The sequence below is a fragment of the Heterodontus francisci genome, chromosome 26, assembly GCF_036365525.1.
Source record: "Heterodontus francisci isolate sHetFra1 chromosome 26, sHetFra1.hap1, whole genome shotgun sequence".
Classification (NCBI taxonomy): domain Eukaryota; kingdom Metazoa; phylum Chordata; class Chondrichthyes; order Heterodontiformes; family Heterodontidae; genus Heterodontus; species Heterodontus francisci.
In genome coordinates, this window is record NC_090396.1 from 38903892 (window position 1) to 38927507 (window position 23616).

Below are 23616 nucleotides of genomic sequence, written 5' to 3' on the forward strand. Positions count from 1 at the left end.
AGAAGTGTAGTAGGTAAGGCAGATGAACTTAGGGCTTGGATTAGTACCTGGGAGTATGATGTTATTGCTATTACTGAGACTTGGTTGAGGGAAGGGCATGATTTGCAACTAAATATCCCAGGATATCGACGCTTCAGGTGGGATAGAGAGGGAGGTAAAAGGGGTGGAGGAGTTGCATTACTGGTCAAAGAGGATATCACAGCTGTGCTGAAGGAGGGCACTATGGAGGACTCGAGCAGTGAGGCAATATGGGCAGAACTCAGAAATAGGAAGGGTGTGGTAACAATGTTGGGGCTGTACTACAGGCCTCCCAACAGCGAGCGTGAGATAGAGGTACAAATATGTAAACAGATTATGGAAAGATGTAGGAGCAACAGGGTGGTGGTGATAGGAGATTTTAATTTTCCCAACACTGACTGGGATTCACTTAGTGTTAGAGGTCTAGATGGAGCAGAATTTGTAAGGAGCATCCAGGAGGGTTTTCTAGAGCAGTATGTAAATAGTCCAACTCGGGAAGGGGCCATACTGGACCTGGTGTTGGGGAATGAGCCCGGCCAGGTGGTTGAAGTTTCAGTAGGGGACTACTTTGGGAATAGTGATCACAATTCTGTAAGTTTTAGAATACTCATGGACAAAGACGAGAGTGGTCCTAAAGGAAGAGTGCTAAATTGGGGGAAGGCCAACGATACCAAAATTCGGCAGGAGCTGGGGAATGTAGATTGGGAGCAGCTGTTTGAAGGTAAATCCACATTTGATATGTGGGAGGCTTTTAAAGAGAGGTTGATTAGCGTGCAGGAGAGACATGTTCCTGTGAAAATGAGGGATAGAAATGGCAAGATTAGGGAACCATGGATGACAGGTGAAATTGTGAGACTAGCTAAGAGGAAAAAGGAAGCATACATAAGGTCTAGGAGGCTGAAGAAAGACGAAGCTTTGAAAGAATATCGGGAATGTAGGACCAATCTGAAACGAGGAATTAAGAGGGCTAAAAGGGGTCATGAAATATCTTTAGCAAACAGGGTTAAGGAAAATCCCAAAGCCTTTTATTCATATATAAGGAGCAAGAGGGTAACTAGAGAAAGGATTGGCCCACTCAAGGACAAAGGAGGAAAGTTATGCGTGGAGTCAGAGAAAATGGGTGAGATTCTAAACGAGTACTTTGCATCGGTATTCACCGAGGAGAGGGACATGACGAATGTTGAGGTTAGGGACAGATGTTTGATTACTCTTGGTCAAGTCGGCATAAGGAGGGAGGAAGTGTTGGGTATTCTAAAAGGCATCAAGGTGGACAAGTCCCCAGGTCCGGATGGGATCTATCCCAGGTTACTGAGGGAAGCGAGAGAGGAAATTGCTGGGGCCTTAACAGATTTCTTTGCAGCATCCTTAAACACGGGTGAGGTCCCGGAGGACTGGAGAATTGCTAATGTTGTCCCCTTGTTTAAGAAGGGTAGCAGGGATAATCCAGGTAATTATAGATCGGTGAGCCTGACGTCAGTGGTAGGGAAGCTGCTGGAGAAGATACTGAGGGATAGGATCTATTCCCATTTGGAAGAAAATGGGCTTATCAGTGATAGGCAACATGGTTTTGTGCAGGGAAGGTCATGTCTTACCAACTTAATAGAATTCTTTGAGGAAGTGACAAAGTTGATTGATGAGGGAAGGGCTGTAGATGTCATATACATGGACTTCAGTAAGGCGTTTGATAAAGTTCCCCATGGTAGGCTGATGGAGAAAGTGAGGTCGCATGGGGTCCAGGGTGTGCTAGCTAGATGGATAAAGAACTGGCTGGGCAACAGGAGACAGAGAGTAGCAGTGGAAGGGAGTTTCTCAAAATGGAGACGTGTGACCAGTGGTGTTCCACAGGGATCCGTGCTGGGACCACTGTTGTTTGTGATATACATAAATGATTTGGAGGAAAGTATAGGTGGTCTGATTAGCAAGTTTGCAGACGACACTAAGATTGGTGGAGTAGCAGATAGTGAAGGGGACTGTCAGAGAATACAGCAGAATATAGATAGATTGGAGAGTTGGGCAGAGAAATGGCAGATGGAGTTCAATCCGGGCAAATGCGAGGTGATGCATTTTGGAAGATCCAATTCAAGAGTGAACTATACAGTAAATGGAAAAGTCCTGGGGAAAATTGATGTACAGAGAGATTTGGGTGTTCAGGTCCATTGTTCCCTGAAGGTGGCAACGCAGGTCAATAGAGTGGTCAAGAAGGCATACGGCATGCTTTCCTTCATCGGACGGGGTATTGAGTACAAGGGTTGGCAGGTCATGTTACGGTTGTATAAGACTTTGGTTCGGCCACATTTGGAATACTGCGTGCAGTTCTGGTCGCCACATTACCAAAAGGATGTGGATGCTTTGGAGAGGGTGCAGAGGAAGTTCACCAGGATGTTGCCTGGTATGGAGGGCACTAGCTATGAAGAGAGGTTGAGTAGATTAGGATTATTTTCATTAGAAAGACAGAGGTTGAGGGGGGACCTGATTGAGGTGTACAAAATCATGAGAGGTATAGACAGGGTGGATAGCAAGAAGCTTTTTCCCAGAGTGGGGGATTCAATTACTCGGGGTCACGAGTTCAAAGTGAGAGGGGAAAAGTTTAGGGGGGATATGCGTGGAAAGTTCTTTACGCAGAGGGTGGTGGGTGCCTGGAACGCGTTGTCAGCGGAGGTGGTAGACGCGGGCATGATAGCGTCTTTTAAGATGTATCTAGACAGATACATGAATGGGCAGGAAGCAAAGAGATACAGACCCTTAGAAAATAGGCGACAGGTTTAGATAGAGGATCTGGATCGGCGCAGGCTTGGAGGGCCGAAGGGCCTGTTCCTGTGCTGTAATTTTCTTTGTTCTTTGTTCTTTAATTAAAACATTGTAACCAGAAATTCACAGCATCAACAATAACTATATTATTGTTTTGTTTTATAGGGTATTTCCTCTCCTTTCCTCTTTTAAGTGTTTTATACTATTCTGAGTGAAGAGGAAGGGTCAGTGGCCTCTGGTAATGTTGGCTGCTTTGATTCCAATTTTCCCTTCAGTGTACATGCACATGGGAGAGTGTTTGTGTGAGTGTGTATGAGAGAAAAATTGATGGATACTTGACTTCCAATCATTGCCTCCAACTGTTAGCATGGCTGAGGCTGAAAACCCTTCTTGTATATTGAGTGTTGAATGTAAGTCTATTTATAAATGATATAGAGAAACCTTACAGGAAGAAACAATGGTAATTGGGTAGACAGGAGAGCTGTGCGTGATTTTCAATGCTCCTCTAGGTGTTGAAGAGCTTCCAAGGTTACCAAGATGGGGTCTTGAGCTGAAATGCTGGTTTAGCCTGCGTTTAGCACAAGGCAGCACCTTGGTAAAGGAATTGTAGCCTGCGCTAGAAACAGCTGCCTGCCCAGAGGATCATTCAGGGGCTGATTACCATATAAATTGCCTGCGAGCACTCATTAACAAGGCTGCATGACATTTTGGTGGGTAGTGCTTGATCCAACACTCTCTCCTAACAGCAACCAGCTGTTTGGGCATAGAGAATAACAACAACTTGTGTTTATACCATGCCTTTATCATAGTAAAATGTCTGAAGGCACATTGCAGGAGCGTTATTAAACAAAAATTTAACACGTAAGGAGATATTAGGGCAGATGGCCAAAACCTTGGTCAAAGAGGTACATTTTAAGAAGGAAAGCAAGGTATAGAGGGGGAGAGGTTTAGAGAAGAAATTCCAGAGCTTAGGGTTTATGCAGGTGAAGGAACAGTCACCAATGGTGGAGTGATTATCAGAGATTGCTCAAGATATCAGAATTGGAAGAGCGCAGATATGTCAGAGGGTTGTAGCACTGGAGGGGATTAGACAGAGGGAGTGGCGAGGCCATGGAGGGATTTGAAAACAAGGATGAGAATTTTAAAATCGAGGTATTACTTAACAGGGAGCCAATGTAGGTCAGTGAGCACAGAGGAGATGTGTGAACAGAACTTGGCGCGGGTTCAGATAGGGGCAGCAAAATTTTGGATGATGTCAAATTTATGGAGGGTAGAATATGGGAGGCTTGCTAGAAGTGCATTGGAATAGTCAAGTCTAGAGGTAACAAAGGCATGAATGAGGGTTTCAGCAGCAGATAAGCTGAGCCAGGGTGGAGTCAGGAAACGTTTATGGAGATGGAAAAAGGTGGTCTTATGGATGACAGGGATAAGTGGCCAGAAGTCAAATATGACACCAAGATTGTGAACAGTCTGGTTTAGCCTCAGCCAGTTGCCAGGGAGGAGGATGGAGTTAGTGGCTGGGGAACGGAGTTTGCGGTGGGGACCAAGGTCAATGGATTTGGTCTTCCCAATATTTAATTGGAGGAAATTTCTGCTCATCCAACATTAGATGTGATTCTGTGATTGGACAACATTTGCTAAATAATTCTCAGTGTGCTAATAATTATGCTGACAACCAATTTAAGATTGTCAGTCAGGCTCGCAGTGTGGCGTATTTGCATGTACTGGAAGCTACCTATATTAATACTCAGGGCCCTGTTCTTTGCAGACAGAAAGAACATGTACAAACATTGCACCTGTTTCAGTTAAACAAAATAAGTGACAACCATTCGCTGGTTCATTCCTGAGGGCAATGCCTTGACCAATCAGAGTCAAGCTGCCTGGTTTATATTTCAAACAAAGCTTGGCAGTTAACTATCATTCACTGTAAACTGGTGCATTCTCCATGGCAATGACTCTACCAATCAGAGTTTACTTGCCAACCTATCAGCACTCTCTTATCATACAATATAAAGGTGTTATTTTCCCTTACATTGGTATTCTTTCAGATTGTCCTGATGAGAACAAGATGAAAAACTTAGACAACATGTCTCTATTTTCAGAAATATCAACTAACATGGAAGCCAGGAAGGAAAGTTGGGTGGTCAGCAGTTTAGTGGGAATAGGATCGAAGGAGCAGGAAGTGGGTCTCATGGACAAAATGAGCTCAGCGACTGCATGAGGAGAGATAGGAGAGAAACAAGAGAAAGATACAAGTTCAGGGCTAGGGAAGGAAACCATTAGAGGAAGTTTTACCCAGAATCAGGCAGGCTCCAGCAAGGGTGGGGGGAGATGATCGCTAAGGCGGGGGTGGGGGAGGTTCTTCCAGCGGGGACCAGCACTTGCTGCTAGTGGGGTCCTTCGTGGGCACAGGGTGCCCGATCATGATTAACCTCCCCCACCCCCGCCCCCGCAACCGAAGCTGCAGGGACATCATCAGGTTTAACTGGGCGTCATCACCACTAGTAAAATACCAGCGGCAGCGGGAAGAGGCCCTTAAGTGACCATTAATTAGCCACTTAAGGGCCTCAATTGACCCAGGAGCAAGCAGGCAGCCCGCCACCTCCCCCGCTGCTGGTAAGATATCAGCAGAGGCGGGTAGCAATGGGTACCCCCCCCCACCCCCCCACCTGATTTTATGCCCACTCCCCCATCCCGCCTCTCAGCCCGCTCCGGGGAGTGTGGGTGTGGGGGGTGGGGGTGGGTGTAAAATTCCAGTCTTGGTCTCTTCTCATTATCCTTAGCACATCACTAAATGCAATGAACTCACACCTGGTGGTATAGAAAAGGGAAATAATATTGAATAAAACGTACGCAACACCAAGGTTATAGTGAAAGCTATTGAAATACTGGACACTAGTTACTCTAAAGTCAAACTTTTTATTATTTGTAACTGGATTGAAAAAAAAAATCATTACCATTTGTGTGGATGGTCTCTGCTGGTTGTCTGTGGGAAAGTTTGGAAACTGTACAGGGCTGCTTAGTGAATTTCTTTTCAGTGGAATATAAAAAAATTGCATCCTGAAGTATTTTGTCAGAAAGGGACATTTACTTTCTTGTAATCTGAAAGAAGAAAAGATTCTTGTTAGATATTATCCACTTAATTTGAAAGAGTGACCATACTAACCTGCCTTGTCTCCAGTTTAATTCGTGACTATTCAACAACTATGTTTGTTATGGTAAAGCAGGATTTATTCTCTCATATACGCATTGTCTCAGACATATTAAAGCATATTCTGTTTGTACTTTGATAAGAACATGCTAAATCCCAAGATTTAAATGTTCTGCGAATAAGCTTGCTACTGAGGCAGCAAGAGGTTCATTTCTAGATTAACGTATCTATGTAGTTATTTATAAGCATCGGTGTAGCAATTTACTGTGAGTAAGTACAGTCCATCTCAGACTAAAATAAAGTTCCAGGAAAACAGAGCTGTCTAAGGGAAAAGCAGATTGTTGATAAAACAACCTAAATCTATTTACCTCATGATTCTGAGTAAGCTACTACATACGAACATATGAATTAGGAGGAGGAGTAGGCCTTTACAAGAAATAGAAGGAAATTAAAGATAAATGACTGGCTTATATGGGTCACTTGAGCATTTCTGCTTAGCCAGAAGTTCAGTAATGATGCCAACACCGAGCATGTAAACTACCAATGTATAATAGAGGCAAAACCTTTCAGGTCAACTGGGGCAGCTGATCTCACTATTGTGTTTGGCCCCTACTGAGAATGCTGGCGATGCTGCTTGCTTATGCCAAGGCTAGAATTCTCAGAACATGTACAAGAACCGTTTGCTGACTGCTAGAAGGGGGAAAAAAATTTGACAACGCCTTTTAACCAGAATCCCTGGTGGTCCAGAACATTCTGGACCTTTTTGTAATTACTTGGTAATTTTTTCCATCAGGATGGGTTTGGGATTTCCAATGAAATGTTCATTATTGACATTCTAATTGTCTGCCCTTGATTATCTGCAGCATCTTAACAGGTCAAAACCTTGTATGAGATGACACCTTAATGCATAGCCATTATTTCTTTCCTTAATACTTCAGCTGCTTTTCTTGATGAATGAAAACTACATGGTATTTATTTTACTGCTTTGTACTTGCCTTCATTTTGGTAACTAGAGTTGTGGTGTATCATGCAAGACTAAATTTTTAAAACTGTATTAATAAATTTATCAGTGTTATACAGACAAAATTAAGGGTGAAAGCATTCCAGATGTTCTAATTTCAAACCATACATGTAGGAAAGCAGAAACTGAGTGCAAAGGTTAAAAAAAAACAGGTGCATTCAGTATGTATCTCTCATGAAAGACAAGATGAGGCAAAATAGATAGTCCACTCTAAACCTGTTACTGGGCTTTTATAACTTCAGAGGAGCGTACTGGCCCAAGGAAGAATGAATTATGAATCAATACTATCAATTTAATTCATTATATTTCAAAACTGAAGGATTTGAATGTAACAAAGCATTCTCCCATACCAAACCAACACATTGTCTACACTTAACACCGTGGTGGTGGAGTCGGGCTCTTTTCATGGATTATGAGGTACATAATTGTAAATCAAAAAAAAATCCAAGGAAACACACCAATATTTATGGACAGAGAGAAAACTAATCAGTAACAGAATAAAATGCATGAGATGCAGTAAACGTTTTGCCCTTGTTACATTAGTGGATACTGAAAATTTGGACAAGTAAGTTGCTTATTTTGCACGGTTTCCTATCTATTAAAATTAACATAAAATCAGTGGAGGAGGGGATGGTATGCATTCAACACTGTTTTCTAAATTCCCAACATTCACTTTCATTGTGCACGGAGAGGAGTAAAGTGTCATTGTTGCGTAACAATAGTTAATAGGGGGTGGTTTCCCAACTGTAATATAATCCACCAGTGCAGAAAGGTGTACTATTTTATGCCCACATTGTGTTAGTGATTCCCAGGAGGGATCTGAAACATTGCCATTTTGCTTAATGATCCAATCGACAGGAAATGGGACACAATGATATCTACATGGTTGGTTCCTGCACTTGAGTCTTTGAATCCCTTTAATGCCAGACTTGTAATGGTATACATAGGATTAAATAGGACTCTTCTTCTTCTTCTTTGGCCTCCTTGTCTCGAGAGACAATGGGTAAGCGCCTAGAGGTGGTCAGTGGTGTCAGTCGCTGTGAGGCAACTATGGAGTGACCTCTCCATGGCGCATGCCTGGGCGAATGTATGGAGGTTGAGAGTTGCCCAAGCGTCAAAACCCCCCTCTCGGCCTTTCTGGTGGGGTCCAAAGGAGTGCAGAGCACGACGTTTGGCACCGGTATGGCTGCAGGAACTGCCGGAAACATGCCAAAGGTGACACATGACCGCCTACGGGGTTCCACTCCGGATTTTCTGTTAGGGTTTACTCCCTTAGCCGTGGTCTCTCCCGAGACGCCCACAAGGCAGCTGTTCATTTGACAAATAAAACAAGTTAGGGTTATACCCTCATAACCAAAAAATACTTGCTGCAGTCAGGTGGGAGTTGAACAGTGCAAACCACCCTCACCAGGTGGCCGTAACCAATTGGGGGCTTGTCTGGGATCTGAACTGCCAGCTTAGAAATAGGTCATTTGGCCCAACCAGTCCATTCCAGACTCCTCCCATCTTTACGCATCAAACTCTATCAGCATAACCCTTCATTCCTTTCTCCCTCATATGTTTATCTAGCTTCCCCTTAAATGTATCTTTACTATTCACTTCAACGACTCCCTGTGTTAGCCAGCTCCACATTTTCACCACTCTTTGGGTAAAGATGTTTCTTCTAAATTCCCTATTTGATTTCTTGGTGACTTTCTTACAATGAAGACCTCTAGTTTTGCTTTTTCCCACAAGTGGAAAGATTCTCTCTATACCTACTCTATCAAAACCCTTCATAATTTTAAAGACCTCTATTAGGCCACTCCTCAGCCCTCTCTCTTCAAGAGAAAAGAGACCCGGCCTATTCATCCTTGTCCAATTGGTATAACCCCACGTGTCTGGTAACATCCTTTTAAATCCTTTTTGCACCTTCTCCAGTGCCTCTATATCCTTTTATATATTATGGCAACCAGAATGGACGCAGTACAATGATGAAGGGGAGTGGAGGACAGTGTACCAAACGGTAATTGACAAACTTCAGTTTGCCAACTACATCCCTGATGTCATGTCAGGATTCATTTGACATTTATAAACCAGTTGGGATCTACTGTTGTGGATTTCCTGGAAGCCCAGAATTAAAGACCTAAACAGACTCTTACATGTTTAGCTTGAGTTCTGAATAAAATGTCAACTTCATTCAGCTTTCTAAAAACTAATGACAGGCTAAGTGCTGTGAGTATTATCTCTTACCTGAGATTGCTGTAGGCTCTTGCAACTTTTCCTAGAATCCGGTCAGTACCAAAAACAACAATTCGCAGTGTCATGGTTTTGCACTCATCCTCAAAGCTGAGATACGGTCTCCGTTTGAAGCACGTGTTATGTAGCAAATGTCGGTCAAAGTGATGATTATAAGTTGTATGCTGTGGCAGTGAGTTTGAGCGTCTGGACTTCATTGGAAGCTTACGTTTCACTTCAGTGCAGCCCAAGCTTTCTGCTCGACGAAGAGGTAAGGTACTTGATGACAAGGTATAGCTGCCCCTACTCAGGTTTGAGAAGGACTTGTTTAAGCGGTATTTTGGGTCTGCTTTGTGTGTAAGGCTATTCCTGGCTTTGAATAATTTACATATTTTCTTTGTCAATATCTTTCCCACTGTAGTATTGTGCTTTTCCTCTTTCTGGTCCGACGTCACCGTTGTCTCAGATGAACTTTCATCTCCATCTTCTACATAACCACTGTCCATATAGTCCGAGAGATTTGAGACAAATGACTTCATGAAGTCTTTAGATGTTACAGATATTGTGGATATCACAGAATCTCGCTCATTTCCAATTACATCCTCCTCCTCCTCCTCAAACTCCTCTTCATCATTATCATTGATGTTCAACGGAAGTAATGCGGTATCAGGAATCTCACACTCTTTCAGCAGAACATCACGTAACACATCTAAAATAAAGTATTAGGTTATATCATGGCATACTATGCATTTGTAATTTTTTCCTGATTCAAGACTATCACTTTGTTGTGCGCTTACCAAAATTATCCTTGTCCCAGTGGTAACTATAGCAATTGGCAACTGGCAATGGTATTGTTTGTAGCTTAACCAGCACATTCTGGGCTATTGAAGATAAGAAGATGATATTAATCATTGGATTGCATATAATAAAACATGACAATTAAATGCAAATTAATTAAGTAATTAATGTTCCAAATAACACATATTTGCAAAACACTTTTTTCATAAAGGCAGTGCCACTTTAACACTGGAAGTAAAATAGGATCACGAGGCGGAATTTTCCGAGACTCCACCCCAATGGTGGGACCTCGCATGCAACAGCTGGCATATTTGCCTTCCGCGACCGGTGGGCACCGCAGGGACTGGAGTGCATCGTCGACGCCGAGAATGGCATTTTAATTTGAGTTTTTGTTTATTTATCTGGTTTTAATAAAGTTATTTTAAAAATATAAGTGTGTATATAAAGGGGGCCTGTGGAATAAAGGCCCCCTCGACATATAAAAAATATATAAAGGGGGCCTGGGGTATAAAGGCCCCCTCGACATAAAAAATATATTAAAAAAAAGAAAAAAAAAAGAAAAAAAAAAAAACGGGGTTAGATACAGAGTAAAGCACCCTCTACACTGTCCCCATCAAACACTCCCAGGACAGGTACAGTACGGGGGTTAGATACAGAGTAAAGCTCCCTCTGCACTGTCCCCATCAAACACTCCCAGGACAGGTACAGTACGGGGGTTAGATACAGAGTAAAGCTCCCTCTACACTGTCCCCATCAAACACTCCCAGGACAGGTACAGTACGGGGTTAGATACAGAGTAAAGCTCCCTCGACACTGTCCCCATCAAACACTCCCAGGACAGGTACAGTACGGGGGTTAGATACAGAGTAAAGCTCCCTCTGCACTGTCCCCATCAAACACTCCCAGGACAGGTACAGTACGGGGGTTAGATACAGAGTAAAGCTCCCTCTACACTGTCCCCATCAAACACTCCCAGGACAGGTACAGCACGGGATTAGATACGGAGTAAAGCTCCCTCTACACTGTCCCCATCAAACACTCCCAGGACAGGTACAGCACGGGATTAGATACGGAGTAAAGCTCCCTCTGCACTGTCCCCATCAAACACTCCCCAGGACAGGTACAGTACGGGGGTTAGATACAACAAAGAAAAAAAGAAAAAAAAAAAGAAAAAAAAAGAAAAAAAAAAAAAACAGCTGGCATATTGGAGACTCATGGGTACATTTCCTATCCAGTGTTGTCAATGGGTTGAAAATCAACAACAACATAATCATTTTGGCCTTTAAGTAGAAAAACATTCCAATGCGCTTCCCAGATAAATAATCAGATAAGAATGGTCACCAAGTCAAAAAAGGAGGTATGAAGAGGGGCATCTAAAAGCTTGGTCAAAGAGGCAGGTTTTAAGGCGGGACAAGCGTTTGTGCTTTCACTGTAAGTCACGCACTGTGAGTGACGCCTTGCTGATGATGTGGGGGTTAAAAGGTTCGGCCCAATATCTATTAAAATCAGATCTATGGCCTTTCTCTCCAAGATTTGGACTTAAAATTCAGCCTTCTAGACAGAGGACAAAAAGTTTTCCTCTCTAACAATAAGAGTTATCAAGGTTACAAATAAATGAGTTCTGTTAATTTTAATCTAGGTCCAAATAATTTTTGCAGATGAAACTGCCTGAAGTTATCATAACAAGGTGTAGTAATGCAAACTGAAAGGAATCAGAAACTCTGTGTTGTTGTCTTTCTTTGGGCATACATTCAACTTTGCTGCACTTGTTTTGCAAGCACAAGATGGGCACAATAACCATTTCAGCAGGGCAGAGGCCTGCTCCTAATCTCCACATATGTGCACCATTTTTCAAAGGTGGCTCTTGCAACTGTGTTAAATAAGCAAATGCCTCATTTTAATATTGACCTATTTTCGACCTGCATTGATAAATTCAGTTAGATTAGTTGGAGCCTGCACGATGCAAGATTAAACGAGTATTTCCTGCTCTTGAGAAGGGAACATTGCAAGCCATTCCAAAAAGGCCTCAAAATTTTGTGAAATTTCATTTTTTTTTTTGGGTGGAGCCAGAAAGAGCAGGGTTGTTCCTCTTGTCTGCACAGAACAATTGCAGGCTGCTGCAGTCCTGCCCTAATGCCACTCCTGAGTCCTCTGCCATGTGTGTGCTCAACACCAGCCAAAATTGGTTAGGATCTGACCAGAGAGCTGTGCCATGACGCCCAGCCGCAACGATCCGGACTTATATGAAGGTGAGGTCAGAGGACCAATTTAGGATGGTCCTTGGGTCTCTCCATTCTGACACCCCCTTTGCTGTGCACCACTTGAATTACATCCAGTTTTAGGTGATGTACAATTTTTATCTTATTGAAACTGGTTTTGAACTTTTCAGACAGCAGAGACTGCTCTCCAGCTGCAGAATGGTGGGAAGATCAAGCAACAAAGCATTCCAGCATCCCCTAGTGGCTGCTCAAGAGTAATATCAGGGGCTGGGGATTTGTTTGTATTTCAGTCAAATAAATGTGTTAACTGCTTCATTAAGAGAGATGAAGGACTTTCATATACTAATATTCTTAATTTGGATTTGAATAACAGATGTTCAAATAATACCATACATTCATTCATGCAGGTCTCAATCCTGCTTGTTATTGCTGACTGCAAGAAAGCATAGCTTATCAAGCCCATGGAAAATAAGTGAACAGATGATTATGTTGTAGGATGGCATCTTTCTGTTCATCAGACAAATAAATGTGACCTTAATGCAGTGAGTCAGGAAAAAGCATCTCTGTGTATAGCAGCAATATTAACATACAACCAAAGTGTAACTGTATCTCTGACCCAAAAGAGAAAACTGACATCAGATTAACTGATGCAATCAGGACACTGCTCCAGTTCATGACACCTAAAACAATGCGCAACATCCAAATGTGTACGTTACAACCTGATGACATTTAATTAATATTCAATCTAAAATTAAAATAATCAACTTTCCTTTTCACAACCTGCTGAAGCTGCAGTGAATTGTCATTCCTCTTTTTAAGCAAGAAAGCTGCCCTCACCCTTCTCTCCTGAAGGTGTAGGCCCTGGATGTCTCTTGGTTCCGCAGCTGCCAGGTGTACCCTACCCAAGCAGCAATTCTTCATGGCTAAATCTAGGCAGCTGAGTTAGCAAACTATTCAACAGATGAGGAATCACAGCCAAACTTGGTCCTGCACTTTCCAGATTTGTATCCGATCAGGAGTGGGAACTTTGGCTTTCCCTCCCGAGTCCTGGGGGCACTGAAACCAGTTGCAGAACCCTTATTACCACCTTCTAGTGGCAGAGAGCACCCAACCCACCAAATAATCAAGCCTGAATAAATTCACATTTGGCATTTGCCATTAGTTATCATTTTTCAGTGAGCAATCTTATTAATTATGTGCCATATAACATCTCACCAGAATCAATTGCAATCCTAAACAGAAGACATAAGAAACACTTGTGTGAACATCATATTACACTGATTTTAACAGCAGGGTTAGCACAGAAACCCACTACAGAAAAGTCCGTAGATAAATTTCTGAAATACTTAAGTCATTTTTACCCCATGAGTACTGAAACCACAACAACGCAAATGGTGATGACTAGCATGAAACATGAGAGGTGTCGAGGAAGTGAGGGACCTTGGAATGCCTGTCCACTGAAGGTAGCAGGAGAGGTTGATGGGATGGTTAAGAAGGCATATGGAATCCTTTCCTTTCTTAGTCGAGGCATAGAATATAAGTGCATGGAGGTTATGGGTTGAGCTACATAAAACACTAGTTAGGCCACAACTTAGGTACTGCATTGTTATGGCCACATGGTGCGACATGAATGGTTCCCACTGTTCAACTTCCCACCTGACTGCAGCAAGTGTATTTGTATTAAGAGTTTAATCATTTGGTGTTTTATTTTTCAAATAACCAGAGACAGGTTTTCTTGTGGTTTTAAAAAAGACAGGAAATCAATTGCTTATTGATGAGCATGCCTTATCCCAAAATAGTTGCAACCTCATTAACTCACGCATTCGCTCACACACATATACATAAGAATAAAGAGATGAAGGAAGGAAAGAAATAGGTGGGTTTTTGTGGTGGAGAAGGGTTACAATAAACCTGTTGAATTCTATTGAGACTCAAGTTCCAGATAGTTGCAGGCCTGAGAGGATTGTGGATTTCTCTCTTGATTGAATGTTTTGTTGAAGATAATCACTTCCAGTTCTCTCTGCTGTATTATGTAGATGTGAGATTTTTTTTCAGCAGGGCATGTGCTTTCTGGCTTGCTGGAATGCCAGCTGTTACAAGTAACTTCACCTTCTGGGTCAGTCGCTCTCTCTCTGGCTGTCTTTGTTTTAAGGTAAAACTGCGTCACCCTTCACATCCAGTTACGAGATACTCAAGTTTCTTTCCCATGGTGATCACACAATGGCACTGGATGTGGCTACTTCACAACTCCTTTGTTTTAGAAGAAGACATTCAATTCTGGAGTGTTTGTAGCAGAGGTGTAAGACGGGCTTCTTACACCTTTTGGCTTTGAAGATTTGTCCTTTGTCTTTGTCAGACTGAATACACAAAAGGCTAATCGCCTATTCTTCAGTGGCCATTTTGGACCATTTTTCACTTTTTAAAATAAAGGTTCATGTTTTACAAGACAAAGTCCATTTTTTTCATAAATCTTCAGAGTTAGTCTGTGAATGTTGGATCATCGGACTTCCGATGTGCGGGGCAGCATGCAGTTCTGGTCTCCTCATTACAGAAAGGATATCATTGCACCAGACAGGCTACTGAGGAGATTTATGAGGATGTTACCAGGACTGGAAAATTGTAGCTATGAGGAAAGATTGGATAGGCTGGGGTTGTTTTCCTTAGAACAGAGGCAGCTGAGGGGGCGATTTGACTGAGGTATAAAAAGCTGTGAGGGACCCAAATAGAGTGGATGGGAAGGACCTATTTCCCTTAGCAGAGGGTACAGTAACTCAGGGAGCATGGATTTAAAGTGATTGGTAGAGAATTAGAGGGGAGCGGAGGAAAACCTTTTTCACCCAGAGGGTGGTAGGGGTCTGGAATTCATTGCGTGAAAGAGGTAGAAACCCTCAACTCATTTAAAAGGTGTCTGGATATGCACATGAAGTCCCATAACCTCCAGGTACATGAACCAAATGCTGGAAAATGGGGTTAGGATGGGTGGTTCGTTTTTTGGTAGGCGCAGACACGATGGGCAGAGCGGCCTCCTTCTGTGCTGTACAATTTTCTAAATATTCTAAATATCTGAACAGGAGGAACGTGCAGGGAAGTGGGGAAAGGGCGGGGAAGTGACAGCACGTGAATTACTCCTTAGGGGGGTCAGCACAGACACGGTGGGTTGAATGGCCTTCTGTGCTGTAAAAGTTCTATGATTCTATTCTATGAAACCTGGCAATTAGAGTGAAGACCAGCAGAAATACTTCATAAAAGGAAATGTATTGGAGGAATTGAAAGGCTGAAATCTGATTCTAGTGATTCGATTAGTCGTTAGAGAGTTCTCAGACTTTGTACCCTTTAAAAATTAAATCATCTGAACTTTTAAATTTCACAGTCTTGTAACTACTTCCATGATCACTAATCAGCACAGATCCAATGCATGCTCACACAAACATGGGAAAGTCATAGCAAAGTGCATCCATTGGGGAAAAAAAACACGGCAAATACTGGGGAAATAAAGTGAAATTCCATCAGCACCTGAAGAGAAAAAGAGAGTTTCACATTTGACCCTAGCTTATATTTTATAATCAGTGTTATTTTAATTCCATTGTTAATCTTTTTTTTATTATAAACAAATGAATGCACATGATAAAGTAACACCGATCAGAAAATCTTAGGCTCTTTGGTCAGAACTTTTTTTCCATTCAGATCCTGACAGTCCTGTGTAATTCCAGCCTCTTGTTTTCCATTCAAGGCGCTCGTATTCACAGTGTTATGTCTCATCTCAATTTAGAATGGGTTTGGCGCATCAAACACAAATAACTCCTAGCAACCAGACAACAAATAATACCTGTTTTTGGGACAAGTCCAAATCTCTCTTTTATTTCCTCTAATTTGTTCACTAAATATTCTTTGGCTTTGGCGGCATCCTTCATGGCCGCTGTGATTTCCATAACATCAGAACAATCTGAGAAAATGCTGAAGAGTTCATCTGCAGTTTTGGACTGAAGAAAAGCAGAACAGGTTGATGTGGGGTTTTAATTTTTAACAGTAATTTTAAGCAACAATAAAATTTACAACCATTTAGTATCATAATAAAATTAATCATCTGTCTGTTTAGGTGGATGTTAAAGATCCTATGACACTGTTCAAAAAGAAGCATAAGAGTTCTCCCAGTGTCCTGGCCAATTAGTATCCCTCAGTCAGCATTAGCAAAACAGATTAACCAGTCATTAATCTCATTGTCGCTTGTGGGATCTTGCTATGTGCAAATTGGCTGCCACATTGCTTATAAAACAAGAAGCAACTTTACTTCAAAGAGCAATTAGTTGGCTGTGGAGCACTTTGGGATGTCTTGAGGATGTAAAAAGTGCTATATAAATGCAGTTTATTACCTTCTTTTAAAACTTGCAGATTTTCTGTTCAAAATTACAGCAAGTCTGTGCACTTGTGACACTTAAACAGTCAGACATTCAACCGCACCAAGGTAAAAAACTCACCCCCAGATTTGCGGCGAATACAAATGAGTGACTTTTGTTCCAGGTATTATTGTAGGTCTTTCTTTTATTAAAATGAGACACAGTAAATATTCAACCAGTAAAGGATTTTTCTGGCTGGTCCAGCGACCCGGGTTCAATCCTGGGTTCTGCCTGTGTGGAGTTTGCAAGTTCTCCCTGTGTTTGCGTGGGTTTCCTCCGGGTGCTCCGGTTTCCTCCCACATGCCAAAGACTTGCAGGTTGATAGGTAAATTGGCCATTAGCAATTGCCCCTAGTGTAGGTAGGTGGTAGGGAAATATAGGGACAGGTGGGGATGTGGTAGGAATATGGGATTAGTGTAGCATTAGTATAAATGGGTGGTTGATGGTCGGCACTGACTCGGTGGGCCGAAGGGCCTGTTTCAGTGCTGTATCTCTAAACTAAAATAAACCGTATGTCTGGCTGTTTTTCTGTATCAAGTCTTTTAAGATTTATTACACCTACATTCTGTTTGGTTTTGACATTAATATAAACCTGCCTCATATCATTCTCTGACTGAATGCTGTACTAATTGGGGCATTATGATTATATTATTTGGATGGAAAAAAAAGGACAGAAATTCTGTTGTAGGCCGCAAAGGCTTTTTTTATTAAATCACCATAATTTCATAATCACAGAATAACAGAATGGTTACAGTACAGAAGGAGACCATTCAACCCATCATATCGATGCTGGCTCTCTTCAAGAGCAAATCAACTAGTCCTATTCTCCAGCCTTTCCCCATAGCCCTGCAAGTTTTCTTTCTTCAGGTAATTATCCAATTCCCTATTGAAAGTCATGTGCCTCCATTATACTCTCAGGCAGTGCATTCCAGAACCTAACCACTCGCTGCATAAAAAGGTTTTTCCTCGTATCTCCATTGGTTCTTTTGCCATGCATTTTATATTGGTGTCCTCTGGTTCTGGACCCTTCCACCAACGGGAACGGTTTCTCCTTATCTACTCTGACTAGACCCCTCATAATTTTGAACACCGCCATCAAATCTCCTCTCAACCTTCTCTTCTCTAGCAAGAACAGCCCCAGCTTCTCCAACCTATCCACAAAACTGAAGTCCCTCATTTTTGGGCTGAGTTTTACCAGCCCTTGGGAGACAGGCTTTCCTGCCCAGAGGCCAATTGAGGCCCTTAAATTGACAATTAATGGCCACTTAAGGGAGACTTCCCACTGCCACTGGCATTTTATCAGCGGCTGGTGGGAGCCCCGCCGCATGGGGAGGTCACCCAGTGAAACCAGGTAGCCTCCCTGTGGGATGGGGGTGGGGTGGGGACCTCCTCTATGAACAAATTGTGGCCCACGAGGGCCCCCAGCGGCAAAGCCCCCTCCCCTCAATGATCACCCTCCCCCACCCCACACCCACCTCCCAACTCCTTTCGCCGTGCCCTGCTGAACTGGCCCCAGCGAGCCCACCCCACTTACCAGAGCTCCCCAGCTCCATGGTTGCTCCTGGTGCTGGGTCTCATGCAGTACCAGCAGTGGCCACTGCTCCCAGTGACGCTGCTGGTACTGCAGAAATGCCAGCCGTCCAATTGGCTGGCAGCTCTTGGGGGTGGGTGCCCTGTCCTTAAAAGGATGTGGAACATGACAGTGGGCAGTTAATTGGCTGGACTTCAGCTGGGGGAACCAAAACAGGGCCGAGGCCAGGTCGCCCCTGCCTTCTGGCCTGTCGACAGATCCCCCAGCATTGGGGTAAAATCCAGCCCTTTATTTTATATTGTCTTTCCTTGTTCTTCCTACCAAAATGTATCACTATACACTTAACTGCATGAAATTTCATCTGCCACGTATCCATTTATTCCACCAGCCTATCTATGTCTTCTTGAAGTCTATCACTATCCTCCACACAGTTCACAATACTTCCAAGTTTGGGGTCATCCACAAATTTTGAAATTGTGCCCTTCACACCAAAGTCTGGGTTATTAATATATATCAAGAAAAGCAGCGGTCTTAGTACTGTCCCTTGGGGAACTGCACTGCATACCTTCCTCCTGTCTGAAAAACAACCGTTCACCATTACTCCCTGTTTCCTGTCACTCAGCCAACTTTGTATCCATGCTGTCACTGTCCCTTTTATTCCATGAGCTTCAACTGTTAATCATTACAGAGTCATTAGTATTAACTGGGATGTCCTTTACCTCAAGAGCATTTTGAATGTCATTCAAATTGTACTTGGCACCAAAAACCGCCTGATACATGTGCTTAACCAGGGTGATGTAAGAAGCTCCCAGAGACTGTTTGTTGCCACTGATCCTCTCAGCAACTGATATAAACTCACTGGATACTTCAGAAGAATTAAGTAAAAGTACGGTTCTGGAAGAGAGAGAAAAAACAGAAAAACAAGTGTAAGGTCATGGATACAAATTCAATTGTTGCTGCAGTAAAGTATCTGAAGAACAAATTCAGGCAGGTTTGCGTCATACCTGCCAATAAACCTAAATCACCAGATGCCTTTTCATGGGAAAAGGTAGCAAATAATCCAGACTTCCTGTTTGTAGACTGGATGCCACCATGCGCCAACATTCTGTCATTACACCACTGAAATACTGCTTCAGATCCAGCTTAGACACTTCGCTCTCTGCTGGCTGTAAACTGTTATATGTCATTAATTTGGGCAGTCTTAAACTAGGTGAACTCATACCACAACTTAAACCTGCATTGTCAAACTCAGGAAGTGGAAAAGTTCAGACCAAGACAACAGTTAAAGTTGTTAAGAATTAAAACACTATGGAGTAGAACTGAATGCCTGAGATGGGAAAATGCTGCATTCTGCTCAAATTGGAATGAAATATCCTCAATTCCCTCACACACTTGAATTCACTGTCAGTGTAGAGCTGCAGTAAAAAATGCATTTTTTTCTGATACAAAATACGCTATTTGGTAAAAATAGAAACTAGTGCCTTGAACTTAAACAGTGCTGGATAATTGAAGCTACTTTAAAACCAATGGAAAAGTTAGTTTTAAATTAAAGCATCATAGGTTGCTTTGAAGCCTTAAAATTTTATCTTCCTCTTGTTAATATGTATGGAAGTGTAACTTATACGTAGCTATAGCTTCATAGTCAACAAGGAAAAATGTGCAAATGCTGGAAATCTGAAATTATAAGAAGAAAATGCTGGAACTATTCAGCAGGTCCGGTGGCATCAGTGGAGATAGAAACAAGAGTTAGTGTTTCAGGTTTGTGACCTTTCATCAGAACTCAGTTGTTGAAAGGTCACAGACCTGAAACGATAACTCGGTTTCTCTTCCCACAGATGCTGCCAAACCTGCAGAATACTTCCAGGAAAAAAATGCAATTTCTTACCAGAAGGTGGCAGAGTTGAGTCACTAGTTTTCAAATAATATATATTGACCCTGAAATTCACCAGTCTCCCACCATAACAGTGACCAAACCCCCAGCGAAGTGGCACTGTTATCTCTAGGAATCCCCTTAGTGCCTTGTAAGACACAGAACTTCCATTCGCCCTTTACTGTGCAAAGGAAGGGGAGGCAACAGTTCTAAGGGTGCTGACTCACAAAGCAAAGTCCAACAGGGTCAGCACTGAACGACACCATTGGACACAATACGTGTGTGGCCAACAGTGTCACAACCCAAGGAATTTCCAGCCCATTGTTATTCATTAAATGGACATTTAACACCTCACTTTCTAAATATTTCAAACAAAATGACAAAATTCATACTCATTAAAAAGCATAGTTGCCCTTTGGATAAATTGTTAACTTAAAATCTTTGCCTGATCTGGTGGTTTAGTCAATGTTAAAAAGAACAAGGAGATCTCCCAGTGTCCCGGGCCACAATCCTGACTTGTCTTGTAATGCCAAAACAGGTGAACCAGTCATTCATCTCATTTCTGTTTTCAGGTCATTGCTGTGTACAAAAAGACTGCTATAATCATCTACATAACAACAATGAATGCATTTCATTACAAGTTCATGTATATGAAGTGCTTTGGGCCACCTTTGAGAGACATCTTATGGTACTATATAAATTTAGGTTCTTCTTTCTTTCTAAATACATGCAGTACAAGTAGGGAAACTGACTTATTATCATTCAGATATACTAGTAAGCCAACTTGTACTCTACCTCCAGGAATTTTTTTCTGCAAACTTTTACACGGGTAGGATGTCACACTCTAATTAGTAAATATGGAAATCTGCAGGGTATTTTACGATGTCATGTCATATCATTTCATATGAATAAAGGTGACCATTATCTGAATTAGTGGTAAAATAGGAACACTTCAAGTGCATGCATAGTTGCATTTTTTTTAAAAATCAAGTGTTATCCAGATATGCTGGCCACACACTATCAACATCCTAAGGGTTACCATTGACCAGAAACTGAACTGGAGTAGCCATATAAATAACGTGGCTACAAGAGCAGGTCAGAGGCTAGGAATACTGCGGCGAGTAACTCACCCCCTCACTCCCCAAAGTCTGTCCACCGTCTACAAGGCACAAGTCATGAGTGTGATGGAATACTCTCCACTTTCCTGGATGGGTGCAGCTCCAACAACATTCAAGAAGCTCGACACCATCCAGGACAAAGCAGCCCGCTTGATTGCCACCCCATCTACAAATATTCACTCCCTCCACCACTGACGCGCAAGGGGCCAGAATTGGAGGAGCACAGAGATCTTGGATAGCGTGTAACAAGAAGTAGCTGTAGAAGAACAACTGTCTCACTATATTGTCTCTGATGATTGCTGAGAGCACAAAGAGAGCTGGAAAAGTTGCACTGGGGCAGCTGTGGGTCGGTGAAAGAAATCCTGTAGCCTAACACATGCTTCAGCAGCTCTACTTTATTAATAATGGTTAATCCTCACATATAAGGGATTGTGTACCAGGCAACAACACTGTTGGAGGATGTGAGCTGCAGAGGCAGGGGAAGTAATGTGTGAAGAACTACCACGAGAATTCCAGGCATATTTTTGGACTGTTCCAAAATGGTGAAATACTGTTGCAACACTTTGACAATTGGTCCCAGCTTTGCCCATTGTTGAATCAGCCAATTAAGCAGCTTCTTCATTCACCTCAAAACTACTTTCAACTGACAGGACTGAGAATAAGTAATGACTTACTTTGCTACACATTAGGTGAAATGGCTACATATACATAGACATTGACAGTAATTCTCTTACATTGTTTTGTTTTGAAGATTTTTGGTTGTTAATCCTTGTTCTGCTCTCACCAACCTCTGGAACGAGATTCCTATAAGGTGAAGCAACTTGTTAATGAGTCACATTTATGAGGTCAATTAACCCTTCAAACTACAATGATTGTCAATTAGAAAGAGCAATATAATAATTGGAAGACCCACATGTTACAATTCAATCTGAAGTATAGATTCTGGGAGATCAATTCTTATTGAACAGTTAAAAATAATAGATAAAGCCTTTATATCTTATTTTATAGTTTACTGAGAGCTACATAAAAATAGCCCAAATTAAATATATCAAGCACATTTCTAAATCATCCACAAAATTTTTAAATGGTCCTTTTGGGTTTTATTAACCTAAACCAGACACGTTGCATTACATCAGAAACCATGCCATATAGGGCACGTTTTGCCTACCTTAGATATGACTACTACATCAATGGTTATTCAACCAGGAATGCATCATTTGACTGAATTGGATTTCCCCTAAAAGTATGTGCAATGATTAGACCAGCAGAAACAGTACCGAAGTGAGAACTCCAGAACGTGTGTCCATGAAGCAGTTTCTATTTACCGCAGGCTGAAATGATCAATCTATTATGAAGATTTTGCTGTAACTAGCGAAACTAAAAAAAACCCAGTAAGGTTATGTCTTGCTGTTCAAAAGCTCGAATCTCAAGTTTAATCAGTCATTTTTAACTTGTTAATCAGTCTATTACTAACGATAATGTCAATTTTGCAGAAACATACTTCTTGTACAACTGCAAAGTTGTCTCAGTCTGTGATCTTTCATCAAATGTCCTCACTTAAATGGGAAATAGTTAAGAGTTCATGACTTGAAATTTCCAGGAGCAATCTCTTGTTTTGAGCATTGTTGTGTGTCATGAACATGTTGACCTAAAAATTTACAGAAATTTTAAACAGTGGATTACAGAGCAATTATTTTTAGGATTTGATTAAAAATTGTAGGTCCAAACATTTGATTTTCAAGCCATTAATTCTTGGTTGGAATACAAGTAAAAATGAAAGTCAACAGGACTTTGAATCAGCAATCCAATGTGGGGTATTTGAATTATATTCATCAATAAAATTATAAAAATGAAAACATAGAAAACAATCAACATGGGTGATTGACAGAGTAACAGGAAATGAGAAACAATTTAAAATTGGTGAACGTATCTGAGATAACCTGAAATTCTCTAATTTGGGCTATGTTCTATGAACAGTTACCATTTTAATATTGCAGGTACACATGGAGAATGATTGATGTACTGTTGCTTAATGTAAAAGAGTGAAAGTACAGTCAGGTTCATGTGGTCTACACCTTAGTCATGTGTATATTTGAGTATGTGTATAATCTCACAGGACTATCACCCTGGGGTTCCTCATTTGTTTGCAAATGCTGAAAGAGATTTCCCAAATTTCAAATACCATCAAAGTCACCTCACATTGTTGTGAGATTCAGTTACAATCCAGACTGTAATATTTCCAAGTTACACAATGAAGTAAGTTAAAATGAATTCTAATGAACCATCCAAATGATCCAGAACCAAAGCTTAAGGACATACAGGGCACTTGATGCTCTCGGTTGAAATCTATTTTTGTTTCCATTTAATTTACTGACTGAAGGTTGCTAAAACTCCGGGTGAACCATGATCACTGTAACAGGGGGGAAATGAACAATGCATTTTATGATGTTCATAATGATGATCTAAGCTATTTATTTTTGTGTATCAATCAGCATTAGCACACATGCCACGCATGAAAATTTTGTATTAGTGAA

General features: G+C 41.7%; 1 protein-coding gene across 5 annotated transcripts in view; it reads right to left on the reverse strand.

Moving 5' to 3' along the window:
- Nucleotides 1–23616, reverse strand: part of pik3r5 (phosphoinositide-3-kinase, regulatory subunit 5) — a 112982-nt gene that overhangs the window by 30674 nt on the left and 58692 nt on the right. For 4 of the 5 annotated variants that reach the window (XM_068058063.1, XM_068058060.1, XM_068058061.1 and 1 more), the window contains 6 exons: nucleotides 21817–21886; nucleotides 18814–18988; nucleotides 15996–16149; nucleotides 9950–10033; nucleotides 9168–9861; nucleotides 5724–5868 (listed from right to left, as the gene is read on the reverse strand). In XM_068058063.1, coding sequence (XP_067914164.1) covers nucleotides 5724–5868; nucleotides 9168–9861; nucleotides 9950–10033; nucleotides 15996–16149; nucleotides 18814–18988; nucleotides 21817–21886 — 1322 coding nt within the window. Of the gene's footprint in view, nucleotides 1–5723; nucleotides 5869–9167; nucleotides 9862–9949; nucleotides 10034–15995; nucleotides 16150–18813; nucleotides 18989–21816; nucleotides 21887–22583; nucleotides 22710–23616 lie in introns of those variants that run through there. The other variant, XM_068058065.1, reaches the window with a different exon arrangement.